Here is a 24536-nt window from a genome sequence, read left to right on the forward strand (position 1 = left end):
CTCTGACCTTTGCTCTAGTCCACAACTCATGCGTTTGCCAGGAGTTGCTGTGGAAAACACTAAAAGGGGACGGCAGGGAGAAAACACTGTCCTATTAACAACAGTATATTTACTTTTTACTTATTACTTATATATCCTAGCAGGATAGTATCTCTGCTCAGCATCCTCAGGAGTTTGCACAGCATAGCAAGGCTGCTTCTGCCACTGGCTTGGCTTCAGATTGTCCGTAGAAGAAATCACATCTGCCTTCCATAGAACTTAATTCCTCTGCTCTGCTGCTTTAAACTCCTGAAGTGGGGGACAGATGTCTCCCCTTCACCCTGAGGGTGGAGATTTCACTCCCGATTTCAGCAAGATCTCCTTCTGTACCCAAGCCAGAAGGATGCAGCTCCCTCAAGGTAGGGCCAGAAGCTTCCTACAGCAGAGCCCAGCGAAGAGGGGCACAGAACTAAGCTGCAACGCAGCTGACCGACCTTTCTGGAAAGAGCAGCTAGGGGTCCCCAGCTGTCCTCCCCCAGCACTGCCTTCCTTCACACTCAGACCGCGTGAGGGAAACTTAAGCCTGGCACAACAGAACGGCTCTTAAACTCCAGACTTTGTTTTAGGTAGTCATCTTCTGCTTCATTTACAGAAGGGTCAGAAGTAGGACAGGCAGTTATATATTCTAAACAAATAGTTTCTAAAGACTGTTGAACTTGTCTCACAGAACTGTTTTCCCTTTAAGGAGAAGCATCTGTTGTTGCCTGTGTCCACTACCCAAGAAAGTAGGGATGTAAGAGCTTAGTTTCTCTAATCAAAACTTAACACTCCAAGCTTATGGGTTTGGTATCTTTTGTAGCAAGTAGGCAAGCAGTCCAAATAACCTTATTCCCTTTAATCAAAGCAGGTCAAACCCTTCCCTAAAGTAAGGCTCCAAGACTGCAAAATACCAAGTCCCTGAACTACTTCAGCTACAGCAAGGGACCTTCTCACAGACCTCGACCTGTAGAGCAGTACTATTTCAATAACTAACTTCTAAAAGAGTCACTAGCATCTCTCTAAAGGCTTAATTCATCAGCTACAAGCAAGGCTGGAGATCATACTTCAGACAGCAAGGGCTGGCCTGCACAGGCTGCAATCACAGAAGCTCAGCTCAAGGTCCAGAGCAGACACAGAGCTCCACCATCAGCATTAACATTCACATTTATGCAAGCACTCTATTCAAAACTCAGCAGCTCTGGGAAACGAGGTATGCAAAACCTGCCCGTGCTGGGAAACTCACAGCAACTCAACAGAAGCAGTTTCTCTGCTAGATTAATACTGATCTACCACATTCTATAAGCTCAAGAATTCCCAACACACACTCTCATTCAGACCTTGAACAACCATAATGGAAAAAGCTTCTCATATCAACTAATTCCTATGGAAGCAAGCGAGTAATGGATACCACCTTCCTCAACATCTGGCACATGCAAAACCCTGTCATCAGCTGAGACAGAAACACACTCAAAATCTTCAATCTGGAGAAGTATCAAGCTCCCCACCAGAGCACTGTGGCTTCAGCGACCTCACCTCCATGGAGCAGCCTGAGGGGAAGACAGCACCCGTGCTGCATCTGCATGGTGGGTTTCGCAAAGAGCTCATTAAAGCAGCTTCTCCCTTTTGATCAGCATAGACCTCCTCACAGCCCACCTTAAAACCCGTACTCTCCAGGCCCAGCTTCGTGCATCAGATCAGCCTTCCCCGAGAGGGGAATATCTGCTGTACCAGAGGAGCTGGTTTGGTGCAGGGTGTGCACGGGACAAAGAACAGCTGCTTTCCATCACTTGCAACCCAGACAGGAGTGTTCAAGCCTCCCCAATACCTGCAGAGGGATTCAGTGGCTGCCATCCTCCCAGTCTTGTGAAATAAAGGAAGATGCTTTTCAGCACAGAGGTGGGTCAGTCCAACAAACAGCACAGCAATCCCCACAGGCTGCCTGCCACTCATGCCTGGCTCAGCAGAGAGGGGAGAGGAGGGCAGCATGGAATATAGATGCCACAATGACCACTGATAGCATCCAGCAAAACCAGCAAGTGTTGTAAGGCAGGCTGTTGTCTTTCCCCTTTCCTCCCATGCTAGGCTGGCTTTCTTGAACTTTTTTTGTACAGAGGTTAACTAATGAACTTGGACCTAGGCCTGGGGATAAAGGAAGACTAGACAGTGCCCAGGTACTGGGCTCCAGCAAGATTGTTAATGTTGTTAAGACATTAAGTCTTCAATTTGTTAAGACAAGTTAACACTGCCTTAACAAATGCAGCTCTGCTTGCCAGGGTAGGCCAGTTACTTTTTAAGCAGCATGTAACTTAGCACCTCTTCAAGAGAGAAGATAGCCTATATGCTAATGTCTTCAGAGGAGTCCTGCGTTGGCAGGAGTCAGACCTGGACTCATCTGGATTTTTCCTATCCTTAAAGTGGACCGCATCATACTCCGAAAGATCCAGGGCACTTGAAAAAACTCTCCTCTTCCCTCCGTCCCAAAAATCTTCCCCATGGATGCTTTGAGCACCCCTGACTTTCAACTCATAGACCAGAACTAACTACTCTTAGGATGGAAGCAAAAAGCAGAGAGGAAAGAGCCAGCAGAGTAAGCCAAGGGAAACCAGATCCAGATGTGCCTCAAGTTCAAGCCCATGTGCCAGCAGCACAGCCCAGTCATGCAGGAAGCAAGAGTGGAGCTGTGTGCAGGGACTGAGACTAGAAAGCGGTGTTCACCTTATGCTCCATTTCCCTCCCTGCCCTCCCAGCCTGCCCTTTTCTTCACCTTACACACCACACAAAGGGTAACAATATCAGACAGACTACCTTCTCGCTCATTTGTGGAAAGCTGAAAACTTACGCTTCCCTACTACACCATCCCATTGCAGGAGGGCAGCACCAACAGTACCATCACGGTCCACATGACACACTATACCTAAGCTTCACAAAAGGATGTGTGCAAGAATGTATGCAGCCCTCCCAGACCCACTCTGATCCAAAAGGAGCTCACCTTTTGCTGAGCCTCACACTTGAACATAACTGCATCCAGTGGGCTGCCTCATTTCCCCACACAAGCCTGCCCCACTCTCCCCCACCTCCCAACTCCATTTCAAATAGGGGAACTGGACTAATTCATCCTGTTAAAAATCAAAACCAGCCGTTGGGACTTGAACAAAATTTGAGTTACTCTTTGAAGCCTGCCCAGCCTATTTAGGAGGGCACTGCCATTACTTGGCAGGTTTTGTAGCTTTGCTACTCCAGATGTGGCAGAGAAAGCAGTTACTACTCTCCTTCCAGAAAGGACCCATAACTCCTGATTTCCTTTCCAACTGCAGGAAGGGAGCTGTGTGCGTTGGAAACAGCACGTGGGTACTGGGAGCAGAGCTGCTCAATATACCTGGGAGCCACAGAGCAGCTCTGACATCCCTCAGCTTCAGGGATTCTCTCCCTTCTCCCATAACTCTGGCAATTTTATGTACAAACTGGCCAACATCCAGAAAAAAAACCTTTCCAGCTAATTTTAGTCCAGGCCTTCCTTTCTACTCTGCAGGTGCCCTCGATACTTACAAGGAACAGGAGATTGAAGAGGAAGAGGAAGTACTTGGTGACTTTTAGGCAGCCAGACCCCATCTTCTTTCACTTATGGGACCTAAGGGGAAAGCAGACAACCAGCTGTTAGTGATAGGTCCTCCAGGCAGTTTCAGAGCAACACCCTTACCCTGTGCAGAGCTCTGGATCTCACAGCAGACGCACAGAAAGCACGTGATCCACAGACTACCCGAGTTGCCTATTCAGGGCAGCAAAACAGGACATCATCATCACTACACACAGCCACTGCTACCAAAATGTCCTTGAGAGTGACAGAGGGCTATCAGCAATTACAGAAGGGGTTTAATCACAAATACACTACTAATTCCATCACTATTTATACAGACTTTGCATTAATAGTATCAACCAAAACACCAACTCTAGCTACCACTCCCAGCAGCAAAGAGGGATGCACTTATCTGAAGGAGCTCACAAGGCCAGTTCCCTCCCCCACAAAATCTCATTTCCTCATGACCCCTAAGCAGCTGAAGGAACACCGAAGACCAAGGCCAAGGGGTCAATATAAAAGGCAGCATTAAATCAAGCTTCCTGTGCACAACTCAGCACCTGATGCTTTGATATGCATGATGATCAGTGAGTCTGCTCCACGGTTACGAGCTACCAATTCAGCTGCAAGATCAAGACAAGCAAGATTTCAACCAGTCCCAGTTTCCAAAGCTGTAGGAGCACTGATAAAACAGAATGCCGTTTTTTGTTGGTACCACCCACACAGACTATGGGGTGACTAGCAAGCAATACAGAGAGGGCAAGCAGCAAACTCCAGGGCAGGTCTTCACCACAGAGAAAAGGTACTTTACTGTATCTGAAGTTAACTCTGCTCAATTACCATGGCTGAAGCCTATGTAAAGCATGAGAAGAGATGACAAGGTTGCTCTTAATGCTGCAAATTAGGCAGTTTATCAGCAATGGATCCTCATTAGGTCTTTGTGCTGCAGGACCCGGGGAGTAAATAGATTTGTATTACTGTAGGCAACTTCAGTTCTCACTTGTCTGACAGCAAAGAGCTCAGAAGCTAGAAAGAAGTCCCACAGACCAATCCCACTACTGGGAGTAAGTGCCCCCCTGCAGAAGCAGCACAGCTGGGTAACACATGAGGACTGGTGGGGGACAGCTCAGAAGTCAGCTTTCCTGCTTCTTCTTCCTCCCCCATGCTCAGTTACGTTTCCTGCAAGAAAGGACTTTTAAGTTCCTTAAAATTTGCTCTAGCAACCTCCTTGCTCAAAACAGACCATGCTGCTTTAAGAAGCAACAGCCAGAGGAAGAGAAATACTAGGCTGGGGTCACCAGTCCAGCCTGGGAAGAGCCAGCCCCAGACAGCAAGGTCAGCAGGGTTCCCTGCTGCCAGCCTGGGTATACTGAGTGTCACTGGAGCCCAGTATGTTCTTTTGTTTCAATCAAAGGCTTTTGCTTAATCCTATTAAATAATTAGGTTAACTCTGGAGCTAAACTGGTATGTGGGCCTTATTATAACTGGTTAGTCTTCCCACCAAGCAATGATCACCCTCCAACTACCAAGAGAGCACAAATATGAGTTCTGTGGTTGAAGACAACACTGCTGTTTTACCTTCAAGAGATGCCATAGCTAGAGGCTGTGCTAAACCCACCACCACACAGTGCCTAAGCAAGACACTACTGAGATCGGAAAGTGGTACAGAAATACAATCTCAGCCAGCTGTGCTACAGGTCGATCTTAAAAATCCCATCTATATAGCAGTTATTGCACCTAAGGAGCTCTTACTGCAGAACCAGGTTAGCACCACCGCACACTCATTTTCTTCAGTTCATTCCTCAGGTCAGAGTCCATAAAGTCAGCAGTACCCAGAAGCAGGTCCTTCAAATTAGCTGTGAAAAGCTCCGGTAATAGTCCTAGTCCGTACTTACACCAAATATCAAACAGGCAGCATTCCCATTTCCAGTTCCCCCAGGCGCAGCCATCAGCTATGAGCTGGTTCTGTTCCAGCACAGATGCACTATACAACAGCTGCATCACTACCAACCTATGAAAAGCGAGTGAAGGCTCTCTGTTAGTAGATTCGTACCCTTGGCTAATGACAGCAAGTTTATTCAGTAAGCCTTGCTCATGTTAAAACAACTCCCCTACTACAAATCATATGCCAGCTTGCTGTCACAGAACAGCTGTAACCCAAAGACTACTATGCCCTGTAACAGTATCTCAGAAAAGGGGCGAGTATTTGAGCAGGGAGAGCACAAACATAGCTTCCTTCAAACTGTACACTTTCCTCTGCAGGAGGAACATTCTCTCGGGCAGTTGATCCTGGCAAGCACCATCACCTAAGACTGCACTTGGAGAGGATAACTAAGACTTAAGTTTTCCCATCCAGCTGGCTTGCTTACTGGCTTCACCACGAACACATCTCCCCTTAATAGCATCACAAACTGGAGCCTGGCAGTCTAACTAGAACATTGAGACAGCCAGGTCCCCAGGCGATGATGAATGTCTGTTGTGAGGGATACAAGTGTTTTTCTGCTCTGCAACCTTGCCAAGAACTAAGCTAGATAATAACCTCCTGCACAAGGCACTGGACTTCTTACCTTAAGATGTCTGGTCCCAGGTGCAATCCTCCTTATTTTCAAGCTGGAGGGGTAACTCCCAGTACTTGCTGATCTACTTCCTAGCACTAAGTAGTCGTGTGCTGCTTATTTCCAATTCTTTTGTCCACACCACTTTCATTTGCCAGGAAAACAGATATTTGCAGAGCTGTTAGGATCTTTACAATAGTTATCCAAGGTAATTAAGTAGTTAAACAAGTTGACAAGAGCTGGTGCGGAAGAGACATGCCTGAGGTGACAAGACTAAAAGATTGCTTTCAGGGCTCTTCTAGCTATGTCATAAAGGCATACCAACTTCAGTGTTTATTAAAAACAAACAAACAAACAAACCAAAACCCAGCTGTGAATTACAGCATTACGCACTGTTCTCTTGCCACTGGGAGGTAATACCTCTTTCCTAGCTCCTAGCCCTAAAGTAATTCAAAGTACTGTTTTCAAGCCAAAAAAGAACCAGGTTTTTAGGGTTCTGTTCGAGCTTTTAAGATACTTTAGGGCTCCACATGCTGAAACATCACAGATTTTCTAATTCTTCTGCTATCCTTAAGAAATTATAAACTTCTGTTCATTACATTAATGAAACTCCTCAAAACCCTACCTTTTGGAATCACACAGTCACAAAACTAGCAATACTGCCATACAGTTGAAGCAGCAACTCAACAAAAGTTGAGATGGGTCAGCTTTGGAAGCAGACAAGCTTGGAGTTATCACAACCAGGCATATTCATGGGCCACTCGGCAGCAAAGGGCTGGCTTAAGTACCAAGTCTTGCCAGTCAATGCTGCCTGTGAACAGTGGCAGTCAGAGCTGACCATCTGCCTTTTGAACTTGGTCAACACCTGAGACTTAACATCCTGCAGCAATGCATGTAAATTTTAATACATGAAGTTTGCAAATTTCAAATTCCACTAGTTGTCCACAATTAATTGTGTTCTCCTTTTCCACTCCACCCCAACTGCTTTGATCATTGGAAGCTTCCTCCCCAAGCAGCCACACACACTTTTCAGCAGTCCTGCCCCTATGCCTCCAAATTTTCCCTGTCATTCTCCAGACTGACGTCAGCTCTACAGTGGATTTCATGAGACCCTAGTGTCAACTTGAAGAGTGGCATTACTCGCAGCCTTTCACTTTCCATCCTGTACAGATACACAGGATTATTTATGCACACATGGACGAACAGGACAAGTCCACGCAGGCTAAACAGGCATCATGGGGTGGCTTCCTGCCCCCTCCACCACCTCCAACTCTCAGGCCTGTCGCTCTCCCAGCAACAGCAATGACTGAGAAACCAGTATGTGGAGCACAAAATCCAGGACAACTCAGTTTGAGAAGAGGCAGACAGAGGCCTGCTTTGTTAGTGACACCAGGGGAGTCCCATCATGGTTCGGAGATTAACTCAGTTTTGTCGCAGGAGCCTGCAATGTTCTCAGCCCTCTTCTCACAAAAGATGACTACAGTGACTGACAGGCAATACAGGGAGAGCAGAACACCTCTGCCTGCTGGCCCTGCCACGGGCTGGCGAGGTGGGGGGAGAACACTTACGCACAGGTGTTGCAACCACACCAGTCAAGGGGCAGAAAGGCTAAGTTAATTTTTAATTGCAATCCTGCTCTCTCGAATCATATCCTGTACTGCCTCTACCTAGCAAGCGCTGCATGTTTAGTGCTCACTGAAGTTTATGAAGCCTTGGCTCAGGCTAGTGTTGTACATGCCTGTGCCACGCAGCTTTGCCAGTAAGAGTAAGCCTTTCTCGGGAGCACCACCCTTGCTTTTGCAGTGCAAGTTTCTTCCAGACGAGCTCTGGGAGCTGAAGCACCTCAGCTGCCAAGTTACTGCACAGCACAAATAAGGGCTCCTTTACAAGCATGGTGAAAGAGGAGGAGACAAGCAGGAACAACCTCAACACAAATCAGAGTAGATCAGTTGTGGAAATCACCATCTCAGTACATTATTAAAGTGCAAAGATCCCGCAAACCCTTGAGGACAGCACACACACTCCTGAGAGCAACAAGCTCTGAAGGTCAGCCCCAATACTTCAAGTAGAAAAGAGTTCACATTTCAGTGCATCTACACAGCCTGGAAGATGCTGTCCCTTCTCCCACAAACCCCTCCTTAAGGGAAGTAAATGATCAGTCACAAAGCAGCTGCAGGTTGTTCCTATGTACTTTGGCCAGTTGCTCCTCGCTACCACCCCTCAGACTCTAACCCCAGGGGATGTAAAACAAAAGCAGACTCTATAGGATATGCTGCTGCTAGCTTTTACTAGCTAGGCTAGGCAGAGGTCAAACCAACACCAGAACCGGTTTTCCCATTGTGAGAGCAAGGGGAAGAACAAACACTGTGGATGCCCTGTACTGCTGACATTCCAGCTCATTCCTGCTGTCCCTCCTGCCTGCCAAAGGAGAAACTTCCAACTTGACAGATGCAGAGATGCAGCAGTCAGCACTGCAAACCAAGGTTCTGCAGCATACCCTGAGGTTCCTGATCTTTCACATCTTGCATCTGATGTGGCAGGTGGGATCTTTGGATGAAAATTCAGCTAGTCCACTGAAGCAACCTCCAAAGCAGCCTCAACTGATCTGCTTCCTGACACAGCAGGCAAGCACCACCTTCCCCATGCCTACCCAAGCCTTACACATTGCAACAGGTTATTTCCCTCAAGATACTTATTACCAGGCTGGACTTTGAAAGTCTGTAAAGCTTTGCCTCATCTGGTTTCACCTCCCTTCTTTTCAGTGACCAAAGTTAGCTGAGCTCATTCGTAGACAGACTGACCATGAAGCTCAGGAGGAGGAGCTCCTGCTGATGTACTCAAGTTGCAGAACTGGCTCCCTATGACCAAAGCAAATAGGACCTGCCCTAGGAGGGAATCGGCAAGCCCCTGCTTCCATAAAGATGTTTCTCTGCGTGCTAATTTGCATGAGGTTTTGAAGGCTAGTGCAGTTACTTTTTGCATATTATACCAACCCAGAAACCAGAACCTGATCAGCCATACACCAGGCTAGAGACCCGCAGAGGCCAACTGGGGATCAGAACTCACTAAATGGTCGCTTCCCGTCTCAGCTCCAAGCCACACACCCGCACACAGGGGAACGGGCAGCCCAGGAGGTCCCAATCTTTAACGGCAGGAGAGAAAACATCATCTTTCACAGGATTTTGAGCCCTTGTGCCACAAAGCCCACCTGCCAGGAATGCTTCCCTATCCACACACATGAAGAACAAGCACTTGGTAATCAGCAGGTGCCCTGATCATGAGTGATGAGACAGGACAGCTTCACACAACAGTGCCAGTTAATGAAACATGACAGAGTTACTAAGTCCTCTGCTAACCAGGTACAGCACTGCCCTCAGGGCAGCAACTGCAAGTTAAAGCCATGTTAACGTAAAAAGAGTATCTTAAGGAGTTTGTGTTGTTGACGTTAATATTCAAAGGCCTTGGACTTCTAGTACACCTGGGAAGTACATCTTGTCTCTGGCAAGCACATAACTGCAGAGTCAATGGAAAGACTCAGGTCTGAATTCACTGAACTTTTCTTTCAGCTTCACTGAGATAATACCAGCCATGTAATGACCTTGAAAACATAAACAAGACCATGTTTGTCATAGAGATTTTCCAAACAGCATCTCTTCAAAAGTTACAATGGAGGGATTGAGGAAGAAGCTGGATCCTAAAAATTAAGGCTGCTAATTAGGGTTACCCTCTCAAATAGGCAACACTTGTGGATGCAGAGATTATTTATAGATACATATGTGTGTGTGTGTACGTGTTACCAATTCAGCTACAGTACCTTTCTGGAGGGTAGTGTCAGGACAAGGTAGAAATCTTTATTTTTGCATAATACAAACTTCAGAAACAGAAGAGAAGAAAAGAAGGTACTTTGAACAGACACTCTTATCCCATCTACTCCAGAGACAATTGCTGCTCACCTGAAGTAGAAGCAATTGCCTTCAAGCTAGAGGAGATGGTTTGAGGGCTAAGCACAAAGTCAGAAAACAGCAGCATAGCTACATCAGCCTGCAAATTGCAGCACAATACTTGTCAACAAACGTTGATCTACCACTTAGGAGTACAGAGATGTACAGTGACACCCTAACATGAGCCTCTGCAAGACATTTGCAAGCTAGAGGCTCAAGCAGACACGCAGTTCCTGCACATTGGCTGTCCCTGGTGTAAGGGGAGCAGACTAAAGCAAGGCAACAGTTGGCTGCAAGTACTGCAGAAATACCACTGGAAAGACTAGATTTCTCAGGAAACTAGATGCGTTTCAGGAGACTCATCAACCCACACTGCGAAGGTAGATTTGTTCCTGAGGCACCCAGTAAGACATTAAGCTTTTCCGTTTGACTTCTATAGTCGTGTACTGTGGTGTGAATAATAAGGAGCAGTGTCATGCAGCAAGACTCAAGATTAGAAAGCTCCCATAGGACTGTCTACAATGACAGAAGTTTTTCAGGATGTTTTACCACAGCAAGCACATGTTGCATGTTTTGTAAAAAGGAAACGTGTATTTTAGAAACGTACTTCTGATGCTCAAGAGGAAGTGATTAGATATTTATAAACCACTATCATACTGTTAAAAAGAAAACAACTCACAGTTAAGCATCAAAACAGCAGCACAGGTTTTAGAAGCATGTCTTGTCTCTATATTTGCAAGGGGTTCTTAAAATCTGATTGCACATCTGGACTTCACACTCGAAAGCTTGAAACCTTTTAAGTCTTCAGTCCCTACAACTGGCAAATCGAGAAAGTTCGTTGCTATTTTCAGTCCTCACACTTGCACAGCATGACAGTATTTGCAGGAGAGTAATTCTCCAATTTGAGCAAATCTTTCCATTCAGCAAGAGCAGAGATACAACTCTGCCAAAAAAACTGGAAAAAAACCCCAACCCAAAAACCCCACAATCTGTCCCAGAAGTCATTTGGTTCTTCTCTCCCCCGACAAAAAAAAAAACCACCAACTTACCAGAAATAGCAGACAGAAGAAAAAGCCAAAAGTACAGTTTAGACTCTTTGATTACCACGTATTAGAATGTTACTTGTGCAACAAACACTGCAGGTAGGGTCCAGAGAGAAATCTCCACGCTGACTAAAACCAGTACACGGTGCAGTAAAAACGCATAGTTTTCACTAAACTGGTTGGGCAGCTCTGTCACTTGACTACATTGGCTCTTTAACGGCTCCAAAAATGAGACCAGCTCAGCTTTGTTTTCTGCACTTGAAGCTGTTAAGCTGCAAATTTAACCTCTGAAATGGATGCCCTCACCAGCTCCCCTGCCCGCAAGCGGCCCCTGTGTGTGTCAAAGGCAGTCCCCCACACTGGCTTGCCCCACACCTCCCCACAATGAAGCAAAGCCCATGAGCAGGACCTGCACCCCAAAATGCAGCAGGGTAGCCAGCACAGACCAGCGGCACCCACTCGGTGCTTCTCCCCAGCATGGCTCTGCAGTGGGCAGAGGATCCTACCAAGCATTTGCCATTGCCATCAGACTTAGCAGCCTGGAAATCCCCTGGCTCCTGAGCCTCCCTTCTCATGCAAGCACTGCCTCAGAGGTCAACAAATCACCTCTGAGGAGTTGCACAATATTGCTCCCAACGTCACTTGGCTTAGAGATTCCTTCCTGAGGCCCAGCAACCTTCCCACCCTGCCAAAGCACCCAAAGGCTACCACAGTCAAAGCAGGAAGAGAGCCTTAACACAGGCTTTTTTTTTCTGTCTTAGCACCAGAGATCGCCAGACTGAGGTAGGAATCAGGTAGTATAGCTGAATTTTTATCTTTTCTGCCTCCTCCTCCCAAAAGATACGAGAGGTCAAGGTTAAGGACATTCCTACTGTAAATTCCCTTTCAAAACAAACTGGGGTTTAGTTGCTTCCATTTTCTCAGATGCTAGGAAAGATAACTAGTCGGTGCTTAGATTCAGCACACTCATACCAAACATGTTTCTGGGAAGTTACAGCATCTCCCTGAACTGGGAAAATAGTTTTTGTATTCTTTCTGGCTCTTTCCAGGAATTATCAAGGATATAGTAAAGGTACATCTGGAGTAGTTTTACCAAGGGCAGGAAGTTTTCCCCAGCTTAGCAGCTTAATAGCAATTAAACAAATACCCTCTCTCTCCACCTCCCTTCTGCCTGTTGAGCCTTGGGACCGCACCTCTTTTCTGCACAGACAGGTGGATGGGACTGGGCAGAGCCTGGGCACCGGCACCCAGTGTGGGAAAGAAGCCAACTAGGCTTACCCAGCCATTCCCAGCAATAGCAGGCTCTCTAGTAGTTCACTCTGTAACTGAAGCCAAATGCTGCTAGAAGCCAAGTGCTAGAGATAGCCTACCCAAAAGAGCATAGGAGGACAAGCACCACCTCATGCTTCTCAGGCTAAGCCTCTGGAGAAGCTCAGACACCTTGCCAAGCTATCTGGGTGCCCACCAGAGCACTGAAGTCCCCTGCCACTGTGGGACCAGCCCACTGGAGAATAGAAATGTCTACCCAAGACCTCTCCCCTTGGGTCCATCCACATGATCTTACCTGGCAGAAAAGAAGGAAAACAACAACAACCAACCAACTAAAAAACCCACCACAAACCAAACCGAGACCTCCAGTTTGCCATTCCAAATTATTGTGAAGCTTTAGAATTAAGTGAGCTTTCTTGAACAACAGAAAGGACAGGCTATTAGTCTACTTTAACGATATCACATGCTTTGTATCAGATCCTTTGCCACTGGCAAGGCACTGATCTCAAGCAGCAAAGGTTTTAACCCCTTAGCCCCACAGATCAAGCAGGGCTGGAAGACTACTGCAGACCCAGCATGACAGAGAAGTCACAGAAGTTCTACTAGATCAGAAAAGTGCCTCAGCCCACAAAGGGATGCATCTTTTCGCCTGTTCACAGAAACAGTCCCTTTATTTGTGATCTCAGGAACCTTGGTTTTTGCCAAATACACTATTTGGCAATTGCAGCACCCTCACCATTCACTAGTTGACTGTATGCCTGTGGCTACTGAACCACTCCTGTTCCCCTGCTACTACATTGGCACTGTTAGATGTGATTCTAAAGCAGAAGACCACAGATCAGCAGCTGTAATAATCATCCCTCTTCAACAAGATCTGACCTACCATAACCACGGGCCCCCTACTCTACAATCTGAAGGACCCCATTGCAGGGCTGGCCATACCCAGAGTCAGAAATACAAGATTCCTGCAAGATTCTCACACAAAGTATCACGTGGTCTCTCCCAGACACACATACAGGGGAGGACAGCAAGGAAAGCAACTCAGCAAACCCATTTGCTACAAGTAGACAGGAACAGCTAAGCCAGGGATCTCCAAACTCAACACTTCAGAGCCGTTTGTGCAACAGCGGTGCCGCAGCCACAAAAGGTTACTGCCGGACCCAGTGTCTGCACTCACTGCCCTCTGCCCTAGGAGAAGCTTTACCTCCCATCAGACCATCCCAGGGTCACACAAGATCCCACACCCCACCAGAACCTGATCTGCCTGCCAGCAAAATGAGCATGCTTCACAGACAGTCTCAGGACTTACATTTCACAACATCCTGAGTTTCACGCCATGGTTACCACTACCAGAGGGCATGAATGAAAAGAAAAAAAGCCAGAACTATAAAAAGCTTTGGAGGAAGGGACTATCTCAAACAGCCCTTCCTTCCAAAATGATGACTTAGAGAGGGCAGGGGGTCAAGAAAAGCCCTTAAGTACAAGGGAATGACTGAAAACATGTGTGCTCATTCCCTTTACTCAAAAATATCCACCTGCAACCACATTTTCCCCCTCCAGTATCAATGTAACACAGATAGTTTCACATTTTTAACTGGCAGCACCTGGCCACAACAGCCAAACCCCTCACTGGTCTGATCACTCTGAGGATGCAGCTCAGAAGCAGTTTCATGCTTTACCCTGGAGAGCTGGTGCCATCAGGGGCTGCTGTACAGTCTGACTGCAGCAGCATCGTCTAGCGCCTTTTCCTTCCACCTTTGCAGAGCAGTCTCCTCACTCCAAGCTCTTCCTACAGGAGGAAGAAAGTGGAAACGAAAGCTACATTATACAGCAGTAAAGGGCAGCACTGTGAGGAGCAATAATAACAGCACAAGCTGTTACAGAAGCTGCAGTGAAGCCACTTTGTTCTCAGCCTAAGCATTCCAGGAAGTGAAATGCCACAATAAGAAATCTCAGCAAAGCTGGAAAATAAAGGGGAACTCTGGAAAACACTTAGCCAACTGGAAGACATGCTCAAAATCTTTTGGTTTCCCTTCTATGAAGATGGTCCTGGAGGCCAAGGCAGACCACAATTCACACAGGTGTTTTGCTAGCCACATTACCAGTCAGGTAATCCCAGCATACTTAATTGGAGCAATGAGAGAACATTACTCAATTACAGACCTGCCACCTGCAGTTAAGATCAACTCTCCACCAAACACCATCCAAAAAAAGGAAAATAATTAATCCATCCTTCCAAGCACTACATGCGTAGGTTATGGACAGGGCTGCTTCAAGCCAAGTGGAACAGACATATGGGATAAGTTCCCCAAGAGTTTGGCAGTTAAAATAGACAGCAAGACTTTGAAAAGCTAGGTCTGTTTTGGGAAAAGGAGGAGCCTCCTTGGAGTCTGCAAACCTACACAGTGGTTTCCAGAGTGGTCTGGAAAATGGGTTCAGCTGAACCTGAACCAAGAGACACTGGGTGGCCTTTCTACTTTCTTGAAAAGGTCTCCTTTTCTAAATTTAGAGCACAAATTTTCAGGAGACTATTTGACGGAGCAATGCTAGAAGAATGAGATTGGGGAAAAAAAAAGTAATTCAGAGGTATTTACTTTAAAAAGAATGAAATTTTATTCAGAATAACTGATTTACAAATATCAGAAAACCTTAATGCAGAGACAAATGCTCCCATTTTGGGGGGGTGAGGAAAGTGAGGCTGTTTCATCCTTAATCAGCAAATCATAACTGAGGCTATGATTACTTTTTAATAGGGTTGCAGACACTTATTTTTTCTTGCTTGCCTCTGTCCCACCAGGTTGTGCTCTTTCCCCCACAGCCTGCTTCCCAGGGACCGTTTCTACTTAACATCAGTTCCACAATTTTCAATCAAGCCAAACATCAAATTACAGCAAGGGGTCTCATGCATGCTACCTGGGCAGGTTACAGCTGTGACACGAGGATCCCTCTGCCCCCAAGATACACACCCACCCCTTGATAGCACAGCAGCTTGAAACCCAGCCCAGCAGAGCCCCATTACCTGCTCTTCCTCTGACAGGAGGGTGCCAGCAGGAAAACCACCCACCACAGGGTGCTGGGACTCTCCACTGAGACCCTGGGCACAGGAGTAACCATGAGACAGCACCGCAGTAACACAGCCACTGACCTGGCCTCAGCTCACAGGCCACGGCACAGGCTCTTCCTCCTGACAGCAAACACCCTGCAGCAAAGGCTGTCTCTATTCCATGCAAACAGGGACCAACTGTTTAGGTTCCCATGGGACAACACCGGGTGCGTGGCCATTTATTTGTATACATGCTGGTAGGTCTTGCTCATAGCTGACAGCTGTGCTAGGAAGAGGTTTCCCATCTGCCTGAAGCTACGCAAAGCAGGAACTTACTGATTTAACACAGGATCAAGTCTAAACTACTGCCATGAGAGCCTGTGAAGCTGCAATATGATGGATTGGGAATGAATGCAGAAACAACCAAGCTTTGTAACCACCAGCAGGACTGCAGCATCACATCAAAGGAGCTGTTGAGGTCTTGGACTCTGGCATTAAAGCAGTTTGGTGTTCCTTGAAATAGCCCTCCCTTGAAAAAGCTTCTTCTGCTGAGGCAGCAACCAGTTTGATGCTGAAGCTGTATTGCCAAAAGCTGCAACAGCATTTTGGTCACCTCAGTTTCGTTCAGGAAGCTGCCAGTCACACCACCTCCCCCAGGGAGCAGAGGCGAGGGGAAACTCTGACCTGTTGGGTCCCATCACATCAGGCAAGATAGACGACCACGGGCATCACCTCCCACCCCTCAGGAGCAAACACAGCTGCCCCACTTCAGCTGCACTCAGACAAGGTGCTACCGCTCTCAGAGGATCGGGTGGGAGGGATCTGCCGAGCTCTGTACACAGGGAGCAGCCAGCTCTTGCAGAAAGTCCCACAGAGGGGCTGGGACTCACTTGCAAGGCTGACCTGCCCCACAGGGCTTCACTCCCCCTCACCACCAGCCACCAGGGACCTCTGTTGTACCCACAGCCTTCCCCCTGCTGCTCCTGCACAGCATCCCCAGGGAGGTGCAGCAGACTCCTTCGGAGCAGGAAAACTGCTGTCCCTTCACCCTATTTCACATGGCTCACCAGGGCTTCACCACACAGCTGTGGTCAAGCAGCTGCCAAGCAGAAGTCTTCTCTAATTAAAAGAGCTTCCTTCAGGAAGAGGCAGATTTACTGCACAACTCAGAGGGCTCTTTAGTTATTCCATGTGCAGTGTCTCTGCAAACCTGCATAAGAAAGGGACCTGAATGCAAAGAGCAGCCCAGAAGCTTCTTAGACTGTTGGGAAAGTACATCCAGGCAGGTTCACCCCCTCCCCGCCCCACAAGAGACTTCAGAGATGAGCATAATTAGAAATGCTGCCTGCGTTTTAAGGCCCAGTTTCTTCAAGCATCCAGCATAAATGCTGGAAAATAGTTCCTGTCACTGCTTGGTCTGTGCAAAATTCAAGGCAACAGCAGCGGGGAAACAGCCATGCTAACCTAAGGTCAGCAGCCTCCTCAGTCCGAGTCCAGCACAGTATTCTGGATCCATCTTCTGTATGAACAGGGAGCCTAGCTCCACGTTTACAAGACATGGAAAAACTGGAGCAAGGGGACAGGAGACAGAGTTAACTTAGTAAAGCACACTGGGAAGTTGAGGACTTTCCAGCAGCCACTCCAGACTGACTCAGCAGCTCCAGTCCTCACTGACACACACAGCAGACACATGACCAGATCCACAGCTGTCAAGAGGGTGCTTTGTTTCATGCTGGTGGTGTGGCGCAATCAATGTAGAATTATAACTGCAATACTAGAGATGGTGTCCTAGCCACACCAGCCAGAATAGAATCCTTTTACATGAAGAGAACCCTACAAATCATTTGATTACAAGCAGAAAGGAGAGAAGCTGTCTGCATGGTGCCTTCCAAAAGCAGGCATGTTAGCTCTGGGGACCAAGGTCCAAAAAAATCCCACATGATACTGACACCACTGCATACAGAACCTCTCTTCAATTTCTGTCCACATGTATTACAAGTAATGTTCAGTAAGCCATTTGCAGGATCAAGGAGAAATCTGAAAGAAACCAAGTAGGGAGGGAGTAAGACATTCTCCACACAGATACTTCTGCCTCTAAGACTAGAGCACCTAGTCACTGAAATGCCATGAAAAGGTACAGACACTTCCGTGAAAAGGTCTAACTAGAGCACAAGCCATTTTGTGCAATAATAGAGCTCCTCTATTTAATTTAGACTTCACAATTCGTTCCCAACAAAACTGCTAATCATCTATCACAGGAGACATGCCAGCTCCAGGTGTTTAGGATTTGCATATTCTTACATTATGGGATGATGGCAGCAGCCCTTGCAGTCCTAGTCAGTGCCAAGATATTACTTCCACACCTGCCTCCTGTGCTGCTCCTGAAGCCCCACACAGGCTGTAATTCCACAGCACCCGGATACAGAAAACATCTAGAGGCAACTCACTCAAACCTGTATCAGCCCAGTACACCAACCCAAGCAAAATCAGGGTCCTGCAGTGGGCTGCTTTTAAAACTAAATGGACAGTTTGCCGCATGAAGCCTCTCCTGTAGAAGCAGGAGCTGAGGGCACTGAGGTCTCATGTTGTCCCTCAACCCCATCCTATTGAGGGCACTGAAATCTCATGGATCACAGAGGCAGTGGCCAAAGGAAGGTGCTGGTGGAGGACACTGCCACATCCAGTGACAATAAACCATTCTCTAGGGCAGCTCTGGGAAACAGCCTCCTTCGTTCCCAACAGGTAAAACTACCTTACAGCAAGTTTGGCCCCTCTGCACAAATCCCTGCAAGCTAGTTCGTCTCCTTCCCCTTTCCCAAACTGCCTCCATGGCAATGGATGCAGAGCACCAGCAGAAGGGACCAAAGGCAGTCCAGAGTCCAGCTGTGAGAAGGTCAGCCCATCTCAAGGTGCATGGCTGCAGTTCTGACAGCTCAGCCCTTCCTTCGCTTGTGTACAAGACCTCTCTCTAACTGAAGCAGATTTATTTTTGCCTACAAGGGGGATTCTCCATTATATAACTTCAAATCTCTGGGCTACTAGATATCTGAACATACATTGCTCATCCCAGGTCAGCATTTCTCCAGTACACATGGCCACAGGATTATCATCATACCGGAAGAGATCAGTGATCTGCTTACAGCTCAGCAACAATACTGCAGTAAAGGGTAAAGCACCTTCACGATACATCTGTCTGCTCAAGGCTGTGCTGCAGAGAAACTAAAGCAGCAGCCTAGCAGCATCCTTAACAAATGCCACCAGCCCTTTGCCCACGTGCAAGGCTCTTGGTGGCACAGGAGAGCTGCCCTTCCCAGCTCCTTAAAGACAGACGGGCCACTTACCTCAGCAGCAAGTTTCAGCAATTAGCTATATGCACCACACTTTGTTTTGACTTGCTTTTAAATGGTGATGTCCCAGTTCTGAAGCTCCATCAAGGACATAAAAGAACTAGAGCAGCCAGCCCATGCACGTGCCTCTTCCCACAGGAGAAAACCTGCCTTCCGCTTAGTCTCCCTCCCTTTCTCCCTTGTATTTACTCTGGATGAGCCCCGAACCACCCAGCTTCCCTGGCCCTGCTGTGTCTAAGGGGACACACACTTGGGTACTGAGCCAGCAGACCCCAATTCCTCTCCCCATGCTAACAGGCTACTGTTTTATTCCCTTTTTCTGCTGCCATCTACCAGGCAGTCCCTTTCGCAGGGCTGCCCACAGTAACACCTCATCTTTCTTCCAGAAAATTAGCTCGCTCTGAATCTGTCAGCACATGCAGGCAATGATATAGGCAATCTCCAGCATGCAGTTCCTCCTGCTTCACTTATCACCCCATCTAGCTTCAAGTCAGCCATTAACTGCTTCAGTGTTTCCAAGCCCTGATAGCCCAGACAGCTTTCAGCAAACAGGCTCTGCCACAGCTGACCAACCATCAAGAAACTGCTAGCACTGGCTGTGGCTCCCGTATTATTCCTTTTACCACGCCAAGAAAGTCTGTAATGTTTAGCCTTTCCTCCACTTCATTCCCTCTTTAAGAACACAGACAAGCCAGGAAGAGACGGAGGTGGTTAGGTAACGATTGCAGCTCATTACGTGGCTCCTAAAAGGAAGGTGGCTCACACGGCCATCCCTTCACACATGTGTCATTAATTATTTGCCTGTAGAAAGCTCTGATTACACATTCCTCCAACAGAAGCATCAGTACAAGAGCACAGTTTATTTCTTAGCCCTTCAAAGCTGACAGCTGTGGGGTGGGGGGCAAGGCTACTGGGCCCAGCTCATCCTTTGCTGTACAGAAGGACTCCAGATCCCAGGATGTCATGATCCATTCCACAAACGATGGCAGGGAAGAAAGGAATGCAGGCGTGGTGCTCCTGTCTTAGAGGTGAAGCTATGACACTCCATAGCGAGGGCCTGAGTTCCTAGCAATAAGAAGTTAGTTTTGATGCACATGAGGCTTTTTTAGAGAGGAAACTGAGGAATAAGCACAAGAACTGGGAGTGTGTCCAGAGAAGGGCAATGAAGCTGGTGAAGGGTCTAGAGAACAAGTCTGATGAGTAGCAGCTGAGGGAACTGGGGTCATTTAGTGTAGAGGAGACTCAGATGGGTCCTTTTTGCTCTCTACAGCTCCCTGGCAGGAGGCTGTAGGCAGCGGGGGTAGGTCTTTTCTCCCAAGTGACAACCAACAGGACAAGAACAAACAGCCTCAAGTTGTGCCAAGGGAAGTTCAGATTGGATATTAGGAAAAGTTTCTTCACTGAAAGGGTGGTCAAGCATTGGAACAGGCTGCCCAGGGACGTGGCAGAATCACTGTCCCTGGAGGTATTAAAAAAAACACCCATGTAGGTGCTTAGGGACAGGGTTTAGTGATGGACTTGGCAATCCTGGGTTAACGGTTGGACTTGATGATCTTGAAGGTCTTGTCCAACCTAAATGATTCTATGATAACTGAAGTGCTGATCATCCCTTGTTGCACAGACCCACTGGAAATATTGTCACCTCCTCCAGCATTTTAAGCCACTCAACTGTAGCCTGAGCCCTGCTAGACCCACAGCAGCACCTCCCACTCATCAGCGAACAGAAACAGAAAGGAGACCAGGAAGAAAGTGGCTGCCACAGCACAGGCACCATGGAAGTAGAGCGATAACTACCACTTTGGATAGCACAGGGCATGGTCCCCCTCCCAGCATCACCCTGGCTTTCCAGCAACAGATCCTATGCAACCAGTGCCCAAGGTCCTTGTGGCAGCACCTTTTGCCTCGGCTGTACACTTCCAACTGTAACAGTGCCAGCGGCCATCAAGAACCACAGCCATGGTTTGAGCTGGAAAGTTTTGCGGGGCCTGTGATTACCAGAGGTCTGCAAAACTCCCACCTGCACCTCTCAAATTTAAACATCTACTGGATGAATGCCTGCAGTCCTGGATGGTCCCCTGCTGCCTCACAGCTGTGATGCAAGGACCCAGAGGTACAGAAGAGGGATAAAACCCTTCCTCAGCTACAGTCTGATGAGGAATTTCATACAACCCACACCTTCACTTCATGGAGTTTGAAACAGAGTGGCTTGCGTAGCAGGGGCAGGAAACTTCCACAGAGCTATGGGAAGGCCTTGTTAGAGCATCTCCTGCACCCACTTACAGTTGTAGGTCACACTACACCTGCCTGTCGCCAAGATCTAAAATAGAGACAGTAGCAAGAACGAAGAGAGTCCAGATGAGCCACATCATTAAAGCCATTCAATCCTCTTAAGGGAGGAGCTTCCACACAGCAGGACAGAGATTGCCCACAGGGACAGCTTTCTCCAGGCACCGAGCTTGAGTCTTACTCTATTTCTGCTGCACGCAGGTAAGAAACTGAGTGAATGCTGCAAGACTTCACCCAGCCACTGCTGCTACTCAGCACAGGGACAAGGATGCCATCCCAGCAGTCCCCAGGGCCCCTGGCAAAGGCAGAGAAGCTAAGGCCAAGAGGGGTTCAGGCCCTGAGAGGCTCCACCAAGTGAAGCTATTTTAGAAGCAAGACCCTTCTATGAAAGGGGTGTTAAATGAAAGGACGTTAGGAGTAAGGGGAGGCTATTCACCTCCCTGAGCCACTCCAGATCCATACACAGGCTTGCAGTGCAGTTGGCAAAGGTTCTTTTCACCCATGTGGCAGCCCAACATGAGCAAGCACCCACGGACATTTTTTTTTAAATAAGCACAACTGTAAGTGTGGGAGTTTTTGCTCCAGCCAAAGGACCAGAAACAAACGTAAGTGTTAAAAACTACCCCACTTTGGCAGCCACAAAGAGGTCCTATGATGGGACACTGGCAGGACTGCTGCCACCAGTGCAGTGACACCGCAGAACAGGTCAGCAACCACACCACCAGTGCCCTTCTCCCCACTTAGTGCTCAAGAAGTATGTAGTAAGATCTGAGTAATTTGTCATTTTTACAGCTCATCACACACTTATCTTGACATCAGCATACAGCAGCACACTGTGGAGACTGCTCCTCTCATTAGACACCTCCCTCCAGATTTTCTGAGCAGTGTTTCTACACTTTGAACCTTGTGGTCCACCAAAAGGATCCTAGCCCACACACTTCTGCTCAATGGTTCTCATGCAGCAAGCAAACTTCACAGCAGCAGGCTCACACCTTGGGCTTTGATGAAATTCTTCTCAAGCCCAAGGTGCCTGAGAAAGTTTAAAAAAAAAAAAAAAAAGCCTTATGTGGAGAGGAAGTATCACTGATGGCAGATTTCCAGACAGCACTCTCCAGCTGTATGCCCTTGCTTGCACAGAGGCACATGGGTGTTTTCAGAAGCTACACATCAAGAGGCCTCACTAGTGCTGGGGTGCATCCTATCCCCGCAAATCCCCACCAGCAGCAGCAGCACAAACATCGCCAAGAGCTGCTCTTCTCCCCAGCCGCCACCTCCAAGAGTACTGCAGCAGGACACTGTCCCTCCCTTGCACAGCCAGTAAAGTTTCAAGCTCTCATCTCATGCACGAGATGGAAATGCTAGAGCTGCTCCAAGACACAGGAGCACTTCATCCTGAACTAGCTTTACAGTTTACTGAAGCCAGCGTTTGGATTCCAGAACGGTTGTGTTTCTCCCATCATGTGATTGGGGTTTTTTTGGGGGGGTTGTTGTTTTTGTTTGGGTTTTTTTTTTGTACCGAGTGCTCCATTTTACAGTAAAGCATAGACAGCAGCCCTTTAATGCTCTGGGGTAGAAACGGCATGCCTGGGCTGTAACAAGCCACTATCCCGGTATGGACAGACACATCAACAGTCACACTGCAAGGCAATTCGCAGCCAACACCTCCCCAGCTGTTGCAACGCAAGCGCAAGCGCTACCGAACTCCTCACTGAGATTTTACAGGGCAGGGTGGGGGGAGGCACAGCAGGCTGGGCCAGTACCAGATTTCCATAATGCTATTAGGGGTAAGATTGCTACGGAGGCATCTAATCTGCGTCTCAGAAATCCATCACGACAGAGTCCCACTGGGGAGCGCCGCAAGGCCCAGCCCCACGGGCGGCAGCCGAGGCAGGCTCAGGCTGCCGACACCGCTGCACCGCGGGCACCCGCCGCCAGCTCCGCCGCACCTGGCGATGCCCACCCCGGCCCCGCACCAGCCACGCAGGAGGCTCAGACCCACCCGGCCGCTTCAGCCTGCGCGGACACACGCGTGAGCCGCGGGCAACCGGGCCCGGCCCCCGAGGGGCTCCCCGCGGCCCTCGCACAACCACCCGCCGGCAGCGGCGCGGGGGCTCCCCGGGCAGCCGGAACGCTGCCTGCCTGCCCGCCCCCCCCGGCACGGCACGGCGCTCCTCGCGGCGGGGGCTCCCGCCCCGCCGGGCCCGGGGAAGGTGCTCCCCGGCCGCCAGCGCCCGCAGAAACCCCCGGGAAGTTCACGCCGGGCCCGGCCCCCCGCCTCGCACGGCCGCGACCCCCGGGCCGCCGGGACCGAGGCCGCCGGGCCCAGCAGAGGGATCCGCGTCCCTCGCCCCCACGGCGAGGGCGGCCGCGGCACACCTACCTACCTGCGGGGCTCAGCCCGGCGCTGCGCTCCCTGCCCGCGCCGATGTGGCCCTGGCTCTGCTCCCGGCCCCGGGGGCGGAGCCGGCGGCTGCGCTGAGCCGGCCCCGGGGCGGGCCGCTGCCCCCCGCCCCAGCCCGGCCCCCGCGGGGGAGGCGGCGGCGCCTCGCTCGGCCGGGCCCGGGGCCGGCTGCCTGCCTGCGGGGCGGCGCGGGGCCCCGCACGGCGCCTGGCGGCTGCCCGATGACCTGCTGCCAGCCCCTCGCTCGGCCCGACGTCCCGTTTATGCTCGTTTCTCGAACCGAGTAACACGTTCCGCCAGAGCTCGGCGCCCGTCGGCCCCTCTCACCTGTCAGGCCTCGGCCGCCGCCTCATGCCGTCCAGCCGCGGCGGCTTCGCCTTGCTCGGCTCTCGCGGTCCCGGGCGCTGCCCCGCGGGCGGTAGCCCCGGCTTGCTGTGCTGTGCCCCCCCCCCGCCTGCGCCAGGCTGTCCCTCACGGCCCGGCGCTGCCCACCCGCACGTCTAAGGCCGCTCGCGGCTTGTCTGCTCCTGCAAGATGCGCGCCGTGGCTCTCCGCCAAGCGACAGCCAGCCTGATAACCCGCTCAAAGATTTTTTTTCCCAACACGCAGTTTTGCTGCCCTAGTGAACATCGGCGCGGCTGCTGCATTGTTCCCCACCCAAACCCCGTTAAGCTCTTGTTTGCCCCAGTGACCGCAGCGACGTGACGGCAGCGAGGTGCTCGAAGGCTGCGGCTGCCGTTCACTCTGCTGACGGGGGTCATTGCATTGTTCCCGGGTTCAGCGTACCCGCTGCGCGCTGCCAGTGCCGGCGCTTTGTTCTTGGCATGTGGCACAACCAGCCCGGTGGGGTCCTGCCTCTTCTCTCCTGGCAGGACAGAAATAAAAATGACAGCCATAAGGCAATCTAATAGTAACAATAATGCGATCCTCTTCAAATCCTCAAATCAAAGCCACTAAAACCAAACCAGACAGGGCAATTCTAGAATGAGTGAAGCTCAGAAGGTCCCTCACCCTTCTGAGGCGCAGCATTCCTCACTCTCATGGTTTCTGCTGTCCTGG

The 24536-nt window shown here is 49.3% G+C and overlaps 1 protein-coding gene across 3 annotated transcripts in view; it reads right to left on the reverse strand.

Annotated features, from left to right (window-relative positions):
* The window catches only part of CD82 (CD82 molecule), a 41225-nt gene extending 17328 nt beyond the window's left edge, over positions 1–23897 (reverse strand). Inside the window, exons 1-2 of one of the 3 annotated variants that reach the window (XM_040600376.1) lie at positions 23805–23897; positions 3565–3646 (exon numbers count right to left, since the gene is read on the reverse strand). In XM_040600376.1, the coding sequence (XP_040456310.1) occupies positions 3565–3627 (63 nt within the window). In that variant the 5' untranslated portion in view covers positions 3628–3646; positions 23805–23897. Of the gene's footprint in view, positions 1–3564; positions 3647–23456; positions 23568–23804 lie in introns of those variants that run through there. The other 2 variants (XM_040600374.1, XM_040600375.1) reach the window with 2 other exon arrangements.
* Positions 23898–24536: the final 639 nt, after the last annotated feature.

Source organism: Falco naumanni, chromosome 7, assembly GCF_017639655.2.
Source record: "Falco naumanni isolate bFalNau1 chromosome 7, bFalNau1.pat, whole genome shotgun sequence".
NCBI classification, from domain to species: Eukaryota; Metazoa; Chordata; class Aves; order Falconiformes; family Falconidae; genus Falco; species Falco naumanni.